Source organism: Narcine bancroftii, chromosome 14, assembly GCF_036971445.1.
Source record: "Narcine bancroftii isolate sNarBan1 chromosome 14, sNarBan1.hap1, whole genome shotgun sequence".
Classification (NCBI taxonomy): domain Eukaryota; kingdom Metazoa; phylum Chordata; class Chondrichthyes; order Torpediniformes; family Narcinidae; genus Narcine; species Narcine bancroftii.
In genome coordinates this window covers 27,534,154-27,546,836 of record NC_091482.1, presented here as the reverse complement: position 1 = coordinate 27,546,836, position 12,683 = coordinate 27,534,154, and the positions used below count along the sequence as shown (strand labels likewise).

The 12,683-nt window shown below is 44.5% G+C and overlaps 1 protein-coding gene across 6 annotated transcripts in view; it reads right to left on the bottom strand.

The window, feature by feature from the left end:
* Positions 1–12,267, bottom strand: part of fkbp6 (FKBP prolyl isomerase 6) — a 100,192-nt gene extending 87,925 nt beyond the window's left edge. For 3 of the 6 annotated variants that reach the window (XM_069911747.1, XM_069911748.1, XM_069911749.1), the window contains exons 1-4: positions 11,365–11,656; positions 10,220–10,337; positions 9,405–9,494; positions 3,563–3,765 (exon numbers count right to left, since the gene is read on the bottom strand). In XM_069911747.1, the coding sequence (XP_069767848.1) occupies positions 3,563–3,765; positions 9,405–9,494; positions 10,220–10,337; positions 11,365–11,400 (447 nt within the window). In that variant the 5' untranslated portion in view covers positions 11,401–11,656. Of the gene's footprint in view, positions 1–3,562; positions 3,766–9,404; positions 9,495–10,219; positions 10,338–11,364; positions 11,971–12,059 lie in introns of those variants that run through there. The other 3 variants (XM_069911750.1, XM_069911745.1, XM_069911746.1) reach the window with 3 other exon arrangements.
* Between the last annotated feature and the right edge of the window lie 416 nt (positions 12,268–12,683).

Below are 12,683 nucleotides of genomic sequence, written 5' to 3'. Positions count from 1 at the left end.
CAGTCCAGAATGACCTGGTCTGGCTAGGAGCAATCCTTGTAGACCTGCCAGTAGGTGTGGCTACACTCTCAGCCAATCACAGTCATCCTACACTACCATCTGTACATATACACATTGGTGATAGAATCTGTACTATCGCACACAGGTTATATATCACGCCTCAAAAGTTAAATAAATGGGATCCAACATTATCAGATAGATGTTTTCGTTGTAAGAAGGAAATGGGAACAACAGAACATGCAATTTGGGCATGTGAGAAAGTGAAAAAGTTTAAGTTTTGGAAAGATCTAAATCAGGTTTTAAAATAAAATCACAAAAAGCAACATACCAAAAAATCCAGACATCTTTCTTCTAAGTAATATAAGTAAAGAATTAGGCCTCAAACTGGATGAAGCGCAAAAAAGATTTATTATGATAGCCTCAGCTGAAGCAAAAAAGTGTATAATGTCAACATGGAAATCAGAAGAGAGCCTGAGAGTACAGCAATGGTACATAGAAATGAATAAATGTATTCCATTGGAAATAATAACAATTTTAAAAAATGTCACATTATTTGAACAAATTTGGGAACCATACATGGAACACAACAGAGGGCCTACCGCGGACCTCCACCCCCTAAAATGATAAAATGAGAAGACGACAAAATGACCTGATCCAGTGTGTAAAAGCAGATGACACAATTTTCTTGTTTATTTTCATTGTGTGATGACATTGTTAAATGGGTTTATTGTATTGTATATGTTGAACGTTAAATGGGTTTGGAAGGGGGGAGGGAAGGTAGGGGGGAAAAAAGGGGGAGAAAATGCCACTGTGTATATTTAAGAGGGAAATGTTTGTATGCATTTTGATTGATATGGTTCACAGTTCTTCAAAATTTCCCCTCAGTTCTTCAAAATTTACTTTACCACTTCCTCCTCAAATACCTCAATTTTATCAGAAGTTCTCTGGAATTCTTTATATTGGGGATCATCTGACGAATATTTCTTCTTTCGTCAGCTACCCAAGGGAGAATGATGTTTTCATTCCCACAATTATGGTGAAGTAACACAAACAAGGGAAAAATCTTGCAGAGGAATTCTCAGGGTTCAGAGACTCTCATTACCAAGAAAATATCTTGTATGGTGGGATGTGATCGGTACAGTTCAAGTCTACACAGAATTTATGGCAAACTCTGACAGCAAACTGGGCATATCACCCTTTAATTATACAAGAATTTAATTAAAACATAACCAAGATAGAGGAAGTGGTGCAGAGTAAAAGGAATAAAATTCCCACAAGTACAGAAATGAACAATTCAGAGAAATTGTGGTTAATTTGGAGGACAGCATGAAAGTAAAGCTACCATTAAAAACAGTAACACGAAACTCACTCAAATTTGCACTCATTACTTCAGATTACTTACAAATTAAGCTCACAAAGTCAATGCTGAACTCAACAAGTTGAGTAGCATTAGTGCAAGAAAAGAATGATCAACATTTTGGGTTGAAACTTCATCAGACTGAGCATAGGGGAGATAACTAGTATAATGAGGACAGTGTGGGAAGGGTGACAGACAGATGGGGAGGCGGAAGCAGTTGATTGTAGGTGTCCTCAGGTAAGGGTGAGAGGGGCAAGAGAAATAAAAAGGGGGACAAGGTAAGTCAATGTAAAGGATAAAGTTGTAGACACTCAAAAGATGATAATTGGAGACAAAGGCTGCCAAGATGAATCTGCTTAGTGGAGGTGATAATGGTGACATAATGGAAGGGGAGAGGTGAAGGACAAATTGGACCAGATGGAGCTTTCTCCTTTTTGACTTTCTTGCTTTCTTAAAAAATTGTGTCATTTTAATGACCAACTCTCGATTTTTGGTGAATTTCCAGATTTGAAGATGCCTTCCATGACCTGAGATGCATCATCGTATTTATTCCATGTAATTAATTAATCAATCTATTTATTTCATTTACGGTAGCATTAGTGCAGCCTGCAATTCAACCACTCACACACTATCCAGCATCCTGCACAGGCAGAATACGACAGGTTCTACCTCTAGTTTACGTTGGGTCTCACTCTGGCAGTGGAAAGGCCAAGGATGGACTAGTTGGTGAGGGAATGGAAAGGGAAATAGATTTGGCCCGCAATCGGGAGCTTAGGATGGGCACTGATTGCACAGTGTAGATGCTCTGTGCACTAATCCCCAAGTCTGCACTTCGTGCCACTGACGTAGAGGTGGTGCAAGAACAAGTGTTGAACCTCCTGTATCTGTAAGGGTAAGTACTAGAGGTCATGGAGAGGCGTGTGTGGAGTGGGGGAAGGAGCGCACAATTCCTGGGGAAGGGGTAGATGTGGCTTGTAGAGGGGTCTAGTTGCAGCTGGCAGAAATTGGGTCCTTCACAACAGTCACTGACTGATCTGTAGATTTCTAGGGGAAATAGATTTAGCCTGCAATCGGGAGCTTAGGATGGGCACTGATTGCACAGCATAGATGATCTGTTCACTAATCACCAAGTCTGCACTTCGTGCCACTGATGTAGAGGTGGTGCAAGAACAAGTGTTGAACCTCCTGTATCTGTAAGGGTAAGTACTCGAGGTCGTGGAGAGGCGTGTGTGGAGAGGGGAAAGGAGCGCACAATTCCTGGGGAAGGGGTAGATGTGGCTTGTAGAGGGGTCTAGTTGCAGCTGGCAGAAATTGGTTCCTTCACAACAGTCACTGACTGATCTGTAGATTTCTAGGATCCTCTGCTTTAATTTTTCAAAGTCCAGCACTTGCAGTTTATTTTTGCTAAACATATAGAAGACAATGCCAGTCATAAAATGTCACTGTACATTCATTGCTAGAAGCCATAAACAGAAATTGGCGCAAAGCAAATTCAATGCAAAATCTCTTAGAAATATCTACAATGGCAATTAACAAATACACTGATAGTGTTCAAAATATTGAACTGCAACATTGTTGCGTGACAAGCTTTGAGGGAAAGAGCTGATGTTGCCACTGACCCTGGATTGCAGACTAATGGGCTGATCAGAGCGCCACTGGATTTCACATTAATTTATCACCGAGTTTACAGAGTTAAAAGTAGTTCATTCCAATAAATTCAACAGGGAAAAAAATAAAAATAAAAATTGAGAAATACAAGCACAAATCAAACAAAACTGATTTCAATTCTAACATATTTATGTAAATATGCTCCATGGTCCTGGATAAACGTCATCTCGTCTTTACCGTGCAAGCATGGCATAAACGATAAATCAAGGTGACTTGACAAGGTACCATGCTAATAGTTCAGATAGACTTAAATTACTCTGAGAAGAATCCTGTCTCTTTTTTTTAATGGCCAAACAGCATCTTTCTTGGTAGTGGGTTTAGATTTTCCTTTTTTAATAAAATATCAATATAATTGGTTTGATTAAAATGTGGGGTACCTTGGATGAAATCATATGATTTAAGTGTAATATATCTTCTTGACTTCTGGATGTGAAATTTCAATGTTAATAAAAATATTGAAAAAAATTACAAGGATTGCAATCCTGAAAGTACAACAGCAATATCATTGCTCATCCTGCAACAGGTAGATCTGCCCACCTGTGACAAAGAGAAGTATTCATCAGATTCCAATGTATCCAGAAAATCCAACACCTCCATTTCAAACAGTACAGTGGCGTTTTCTGGGATCCGTGGGGGGCAGCCCATTTTCCCGTACGCGTACTGTGGCTTGAAAAGAAACCGGGAGAACTCGCCCTTCCTCATGGTCAGAATTGCACGTTGCATTCCAAGCAGTGTTATATCTGAAACAATCCAGGTAACCATAAAGATGAACCCAGCAGCTCAGATGCAAAGTCAATCACATCATATTAAAGTACCCATTTAGCTGGCCTGGAGTCCAGCACATTTGTAAGCGCTGCTGTGTGAATAATTCTGAAGTGAAGTCCACAGACTATACAACAGGCTCTAATTAGCTTAAACTTGTACACACCAGTCTTATTATCTTTGCTGGCTCCATGTGTCTGACTGTCTCTGAAGGGGCCAGCTTGAGACTTTATACGGTGATAGCAGGTGGGGCCAGTCTGCAGTAGCCCAGGAGGAGTGTGGCCAGTGTTGTGGTTGTATCACCACAACCATTTTGTTAAAGTTTGTCCATTCTCTCCAGATAACCAATTCTCTCTAATCCAAGTAACACCTTGGTGGATCTCTTATTCACTCCCTCCAAAGTCTGCACATCCTTCTCAATAATTTGGTGACCAGAACTGCACGCAATACTCCAAATATGGTTTAACCAACATTTCATCCAACACGACCCTCTGTGTACCGCAATAGCGTGGATCTCCTAGTGGCCACCCATTTCAATTCTCCATCCCATCCCTTTGCTGACATGTCTGTCCGTAGTCTCGTGCACTGCCAGGCTGAGACCACCTGCAAATTGGAGGAACACCTCATCTTCCGCCTGGACACTCTCCAAACAAATGGCATTAATAGGAACTTTTCTGGCTTTCATTAACCCCTCCCCCCACCATTGCTTTTCCCTATTTCTCTCTCTCCATTCCATGTCCTTTCACACAAACATGATAAATTCTTACCTGTCCCTTATCATATCCAAATAACACCTTTTGTTGGTCCGGATTCCAACCCCATTGTTTGAATTCTGAGATTTTCTGCTTCTGTCTCATTCTGCTAATTTCTTGAAACAAATTGGCAATATATATATTTTTTAAAAATCTCCTATAGACCCTGAAAAGACAGGCTGGGTTCCTCCAGCAATCACAATCTCTGCACTCAAATACATGAAGACTAGGAGGTGAAGTACTCTAGATCTGTGCCTAGGTGGCACCAGTGCACTGTGGTTCAGCAAGAGCAAATATACTTCGTGGCACTTAACCAGGCTCCATCTCATAACAACAACTTCACTGCAAATTAACAGAGGTCTCTTTGAGAGGCTGGGGTGGGCAAAAGAATTATTACACTTCAATAGCTTTAAGTGCTTATGGTCTGATTGACCCCCTCGAAGTAGCAAGGTACACTCCTGGACAGTTTCACATTAGCCTGTATGCTACAGCTCGTTCCCTTGCTTTGAACTCTACGCAACAGAATTCAACTTCTACCGTGACTTTACGCAGAGAGAAAGCACATGAGAGACCCCATGAGACCTTCATAAAATCTCACTTTGCCCTGGTTGCAAATCAAGTGCAAAAACAAAACCTGAAGAAACCAAGCCTGCTTTCAGAAATATTCTCGCAGTTCATCTCAAACAATTGGAGTCACACGCATTTCATATTAGCGAAACACATCTTAGTAATCACTGCCAAAAGACACCATTTAATGTGTTGAGATCCACCACCTTGGTCCTTAATCCCCATTAGTTTGACTTTTGAGCACATTCCTCAGTATCCTTTCTCTTACATCCAACAACCTGTGTTACTAATTATTAGCACCAAGTGGATACAGATGGATCAGAGTTACACTGCAGGGCGAAGGTACATGGTTCACACCATCCACACATGAAATAATTCTGATTTCATATCACTGTATGGAAGTTGATTGGCTGCAAGCCACAAGATTTTTTTTTAATCAGCCCACAGGTGCACCAGCTCATGGTTTTAGGTTTATCAGGAGTAAGGGCCAAACTAGACTAGAATTACAATGGCAATGCCTTCACTAATCCATGTGGTGCATCAAATTAAAGCAGTGGTTTTCAAATTTATTCTTTCCACTCCCACACCTCAAGTAATCCCTTACTAATCACAGAGCACCTACTGCATAGGGATTGAGTGGGAAGAAGAAGTTTGAAAATCACTGATTCAAAGCATTGATGGCCTCTATTTACACACTTTGTGGAAGCTGGTGTACTATCTGCCACTTCCTGGGCAGCAAATGAGGACATGCAGCAGCATCAAAACTCTCTCAGGCGAGTTGCAAGTCATGGGTGGGAAACCTATGGCCCACAATCCAAATTTATTGGGCAAGGTATGTGGCTGCCCCCCTCGGTGTGAGACTCTCCCCCCACCCTGTGCGTGTGTGGTGCGTTGTTAGCCAGAATCAGACACACACAAGGTAAAGACTGTACAACGGGCTTTAATCCACAAAGACTTCCACCAAGCCAGGCTGGCTGTAGCTGCAGTAACTCTGAGTGAGTTTTGGGAGGCCGACTGGCGCAGGCTTATAACCCGGAGGGTGACTGACACCCGACCGGGTGGGGCTTGATCCCTTTAGGCCGACTGATTGACAGTTGGCCAGGTGTTGTCCTGTCCCTTTATACTCCTGCCTTTGAGAGGTACAGAGGTTTTCCCCTGTAGTAGGCTGGCAATACACTCCTACAGGTACAGGTGTTGCCCCCTGCAGTTGGCCGGTGGTGTACCACCAGAGTGCGGTTCTCACCTTCAGTGCACAGCACTGTGCAAGTTCCACCTCAGTGCACGGCAGCCCTGCTCTCTCCACACGCGGCCTCCCTACTCTCTGCGTTGGAGGCTCCCATTGTGCACCTCACCTCTGCTCTGTGTGTTGGAGAACCCGCCCCAGCCCCCTGCGTGAGACTCCACCCCCAGCCCTCTGCGCGAGACTCCCCTCTCACGGTGACTCTCTTCCCCCCCCTTCACGGCGATGTTCTCCCCTCACCCTCACACTGCGACGTTCTTCACCCCTCACAGTAATGCTCTTTCCCCTCCCCTCACAGTGACATTCTCTCCCCCCTTCCCCCTCATGGTGACATTCTCTTCCCCCTCCCTACAGTGACATTCTCACCCCTCCCCCCACAGTGACATTCTCTTCCTCCCTCTCTTCATGGTGATGTTCTCTCTTCCCCACCCCCCCTCTCGGTGACATTCTCTCTTCCCCACCCCTTCTCGGTGACGTTGTCTCCCACCCCCCCCCTCACGGAGGCGTTCTCTCTCCCCTCCCCCCTCATGGAGGTGTTCTCTCTCTCTCTCTTCCCCCCCTCACGGTAACACTCTCTCTCCCCCATGGAGATGTTGTTCTCCTCCTTCCCCCACCCCACCCCACAGTGACATTCTCCTGTGTGAGCCTTCTCTGCGTGAGACCTGTGTCTGTGAGGATCTAACTTTCTCCCATTCTGCAACACCAACTTTTTCTATAACCACCCCTTTCAACTTATCTCTGTGAGGTACTCCTCTCTTCCTGTTTCTGTATTTGGGACATTTTCTGTGTATGACACAATCTCTCTGTGTGACTCCTTGTCTCTCTGCAATCATCTGCCTCTCTGTGTTGGACCCCCTTGCAGAGTGTTGCACTCCCTCTCCAAGTTGGGCTCCTTCTGTGACTCCCTCTTCCTGCGTGTAAACACTTCTCTCTCTCTTTGTCACTTCTTCTCTCTGCGCGCGACTCATTCTCTCTCTCTGCATGAGAGCTCCCTCTCTTTGTGTGTGTGGTGGTACACCACTGGACTACTGCAGGCGACAACCTCTGCAGGAGTGTAAGGGGACAGGGCAACACCTGGCCAACTGTCAATCAGTCGGCCTAAAAGGATCAAGTCCCACCCGGTCAGGTGTCAATCACCCCTCCGGGATATAAGCCTGCGCCAGCCTCCCGAAGTCTCACTCAGAGTTATTGCAGCTACAGCCAGCCTGGCTCTGTGGAAGTCTTTGTGGATTAAAGCCTGTTGTACAGTCTTTACCTTGTGTGTGTCTTATTCTGGTTAACAGCGCACCATAGTGTGACATCCCCCCCCTCTCCACTGTGACATCCCCCCCCTCTCCACTGTGACATCCCCCCCCTCTCCACTGTGACATCCCCCCCCTCTCCACTGTGACATCCCCCCCCTCTCCACTGTGACATCCCCCCCTCTCCACTGTGACATCCCCCCCTCTCCACTGTGACATCCCCCCCTCTCCACTGTGACATCCCCCCCTCTCCACTGTGACATCCCCCCCCTCTCCACTGTGACATCCCCCCCCTCCACTGTGACATCCTCCCCCTCTCCACTGTGACATCCTCCCCCTCTCCACTGTGACATCCTCCCCCTCTCCACTGTGACATCCTCCCCCTCTCCACTGTGACATCCTCCCCCTCTCCACTGTGACATCCTCCCCCTCTCCACTGTGACATCCTCCCCCTCTCCACTGTGACATTCTCCCCCTCTCCACTGTGACATTCTCCCCCTCTCCACTGTGACATTCTCCCCCTCTCCACTGTGACATTCTCCCCCTCTCCACTGTGACATTCTCCCCCTCTCCACTGTGACATTCTCCCCCTCTCCACTGTGACATTCTCCCCCTCTCCACTGTGACATTCTCCCCCTCTCCACTGTGACATTCTCCCCCTCTCCACTGTGACATTCTCCCCCTCTCCACTGTGACATTCTCCCCCTCTCCACTGTGACATTCTCCCCCTCTCCACTGTGACATTCTCCCCCTCTCCACTGTGACATTCTCCCCCTCTCCACTGTGACATTCTCCCCCTCTCCACTGTGACATTCTCCCCCTCTCCACTGTGACATTCTCCCCCTCTCCACTGTGACATTCTCCCCCTCTCCACTGTGACATTCTCCCCCTCTCCACTGTGACATTCTCCCCCTCTCCACTGTGACATTCTCCCCCTCTCCACTGTGACATTCTCCCCCTCTCCACTGTGACATTCTCCCCCTCTCCACTGTGACATTCTCCCCCTCTCCACTGTGACATTCTCCCCCTCTCCACTGTGACATTCTCCCCCTCTCCACTGTGACATTCTCCCCCTCTCCACTGTGACATTCTCCCCCTCTCCACTGTGACATTCTCCCCCTCTCCACTGTGACATTCTCCCCCTCTCCACTGTGACATTCTCCCCCTCTCCACTGTGACATTCTCCCCCTCTCCACTGTGACATTCTCCCCCTCTCCACTGTGACATTCTCCCCCTCTCCACTGTGACATTCTCCCCCTCTCCACTGTGACATTCTCCCCCTCTCCACTGTGACATTCTCCCCCTCTCCACTGTGACATTCTCCCCCTCTCCACTGTGACATTCTCCCCCTCTCACTGCTCGGTTTTGGGGTTAGTTAATTTGTTTTCATTGTGACTAATTTTTCTCTTTTTGACTTTTTTGTTTTCTTAAAAAATTGTGTCATTTTAATGACCAACTCTCGATTTTTGGTGAATTTCCAGATTTGAAGATGCCTTCCATGGTCTGAGATGCATCATCGTATTTATTCCATGTAATTAATTAATCAATCAATCTATTATATTTCATTTATGGAAGCATGAGTGCGGCCTGCCGTTCAACCACTGACATGCTCGCCTCTGTTGTAAATGGTAGTGCAGTGGCAGGTAGGAAGCAGTTCTAAGAGGAGTTACAGGGCAGCAAGTGCTCTCTCTGCCTCCACTCCCACTGTCTCAGCAATACATGGTTAATACTGAATGCAGAGATGCAAAGCCAATGTGCTACACATCACGCCCAATGGTATCAGCAAGAATTCTCCCACCGGCGCAGTCCATACCCACCTTCACTGACCTTCAGGAACCTTGGCATGTTCCTCTGCACATTGGAATCAAAGGGCTTGTCTGTGTATTCACTGTAGGCACTGTAATGAACTGCAAGGTATACAGAAAAACAATGCTCAGCTGACCATCCAAACAAGAAAGTGTCAAGTAGATTTAAAGGGTTCAGTGGAATTACCAATGGTCAGTCACTGTGGCCAGTACAACCAGACATTCATGCTTTCTTCCTGTCCCAACCAAGGACAGAACACAGACTTAGGGTAGAAACTCTTCCAGAGGCATGGTAGGAGAGGGGGGGGGGGGGACGGAAAGAGGGAGAACTAGAGAGGCTGTAATGGTCAGCCAATTCAGCAATGAAGAGAAAGCTGGGTGTTTACCGGCTAATCTGAAAAAGTGGATCTATGGTTAGTGTTAAAGATGATTTTGAGTGAGTTTGACACATCCAACGTGAAGTTACTATTCGTCCCAGCTGTAGGGGGAATGTCACCAATTTAGCTTTCTCTGCTGATGACATACACAATCTACTATCTCTGCTTGCCCTCACGGGCATCTCTATTTTACAGGAGCTGCTACTTCAAACAGCCCGACTGCAATTCAAATATTTACTGGAACCAAACTGAAACAAGAGATCTTTCCCTGGCATCACTCTATGATGTTCAATGAATGACTGGATGAGTCAACAGGTGGGAAAGGATAACAGACAAAGGCAAATGCGAAGCCCTTAGTTTCCCAGTAATCTCACCCAACACCAACTGCAAGGCATTACACGAGCACCTCTTTCTTGAAATCAGTTCAGGATACCCAATGACTGACAGTACCAGAAACAGTTGCAGTAGATGGGATAACATTGCCCAAGCCAGGTCGGAGAACTTCCTTTAGCACACCACCATCTCCAGTCACATCCTGCATTCTGAGGGACATATAGTAGAAAGGACTCTGAAAATAGAAATAATTGAATATTACTTAAAGCCGAAAGGAGTCAGACCAACGAAGTACCTCAATTCTCCCATAATATCACTCCTCTGTAATGCTCAAAAAAAATCGCCTACTTTTTGAAAAAGGATAACTCCTGCTGCCATATTAATGTTGTACCATTACAACATTTATCATGCAACACAGACAAATTCTGACGTGCTATTAACCCTTGAAAAAGCATCAAAGACTAATGTTTCTCACAATTATAAGGTTTGGACAGGGACTGCTAAGATTTTTGCAGGATCAGGAATACAAAATGTTTCCTCTTAGCCAATAAGCCAATAATGGTGCCCTTGGGAAATTGGCAGTAGAGCAAAGATTGGAAATGGACCAGCTGTAGACTGCTTGTTATGGGTCCCACTGCCGAGGAACGAGAGAATTATTTTGCATCCCCTTTGTTCCTTAATGGAGAGAGACGCTTGCGATGCTCTTCTGGGCATTAATCTGGGATTGACCTCTGCATAAAGACGTGGACCCAAAAGTAAAATGTCCACTTCACAGCACTCTATAACAGCTGCATCTCTAAGTGATTGACTGGACAGTCAGATCTCCTGAAACAAAATTAAGATAAAATATTCAAAAAAAAGATAATTTAACATTTTTCCATACATGTAATTAATCAATAATTATACAATAAGTGTTTAAACTGAAGAAAGTTTAATTTGTAACATGATGGTTTATAACCCCTCCCCTTCCCTCCCTCCCTCACCCTCAAAGAATTAATATACATAAATAAAAATATGCATATAAATTAAATATCATATTAAAAAGAATGAAAATAGAAAGAAAGTGTTGATTACCCAGAGCATTGCCCCTCCCAACACAATGAAACTCAACAGATTTTATGTGATTATCTTTGTTTTAAGGAAGAAGGTTAATGCGGGTCTTAAGAGGCTGCAAGCACATTTGTACATATTTAGACCTAATACTTGTGTATATGGGCTCCAAATTCACAAAAATATAGGGAAGTAATATTCTGAGGAGTTACCGGGTTGCCCACTGGATGTTCAGGTGCTCTGTTCATTCTGAGATTCCAGGCTTCAGCCACAGTAAGAATGCTACAATGGAAGTGACTTGCCAAATGTTGGCTTTAATGGATGAAAATCTGCAGAACAGACCAAAATTGCAACATTTTAATTGCAAATCTCACACATGAAGGCCTTCTATGAATCTAAAGGTTAGAAGAAGCTAAAGATTTTCCCAATCCTCTTAGAAATGTGAAAATGATATTTATCTGGTGTCATCTCGAGATGTTACAAAATTCCATCTGATTTTACTCCAGTATTAGGACTGGTGGAAGCGGAGGCATGATTCAGTTTTAAATTCTTGGATAGCTTTGGTTATTATTTAATGCCATGTGAGATGTGAATGAACTATAGAAACTGAAGGCTTTTTTAAAATATTTGGGTTCATTGTAGCCTAGTATGGGCATTGCTCTACTCAAGATTGAAATAGGATCAGAAGGTGGCAAATGCAGCCCACAACATAATGCAAACTTCCCTTCCATCTCTGAACATCATTTGCATCTCGCACTGCCTAGTGGATGCAGCCAATTCATGAAGAATCCATCATATCCCAGGCACACTCTTCTCCACTGGGGAGAAGACACAAGGGTATGAGAACACGCACAACAGATTAAAGATAGTTTCTTCCCCATGACAAAACTAATTAAAAATATGCCACCTGCAGTACATCACTGGCCGGACTTCAGGCTGGATTGTGGAGCGACGAACAAGGTCTTTGTTGGAGGACAGATGCAACTCCTTCCTTGACTAAAAATGCCGACCACCTCTTTGCCTCCACAGATGCTGCCTGACCCACTGAGTTCCTCCACCAGGTAGCCTTTCTCCTCCAGATTCCAGCATCTGCAGTCTCGTGTTTCCCTTACAAGCATCTATGAAAGTGCTACAAGGCATTCAATAAAGTACTAAGTAGGAATCTTTGATCCACAAAATATTTTATTATGGAGGAACAACAAACAAACGACCCCACAATAACAAAATGCCCACGTTGAATTACTGATAGGTTGCACACCTTAAAACCAAGCTTTTACCTTTTAACATCAAATTTCCAACATCACTATATAATAAAAACTCGATCTGAAAGTGTTTAACAATATTACCCCCTCTCTTAATCCTGGATTCAATTTTAGCCTGAAGTTACTTCCATTTACAAATTCCAATCTTTATCTTGCTCCTATATATACACACATGTGAAAAAGCTGGAGACGTTAATGTACTGCTCCATTTAAAATGTATTTCAATATCAAAATCCAATCTGGCCCAAGGTCTGTTGATGTAGATTTTT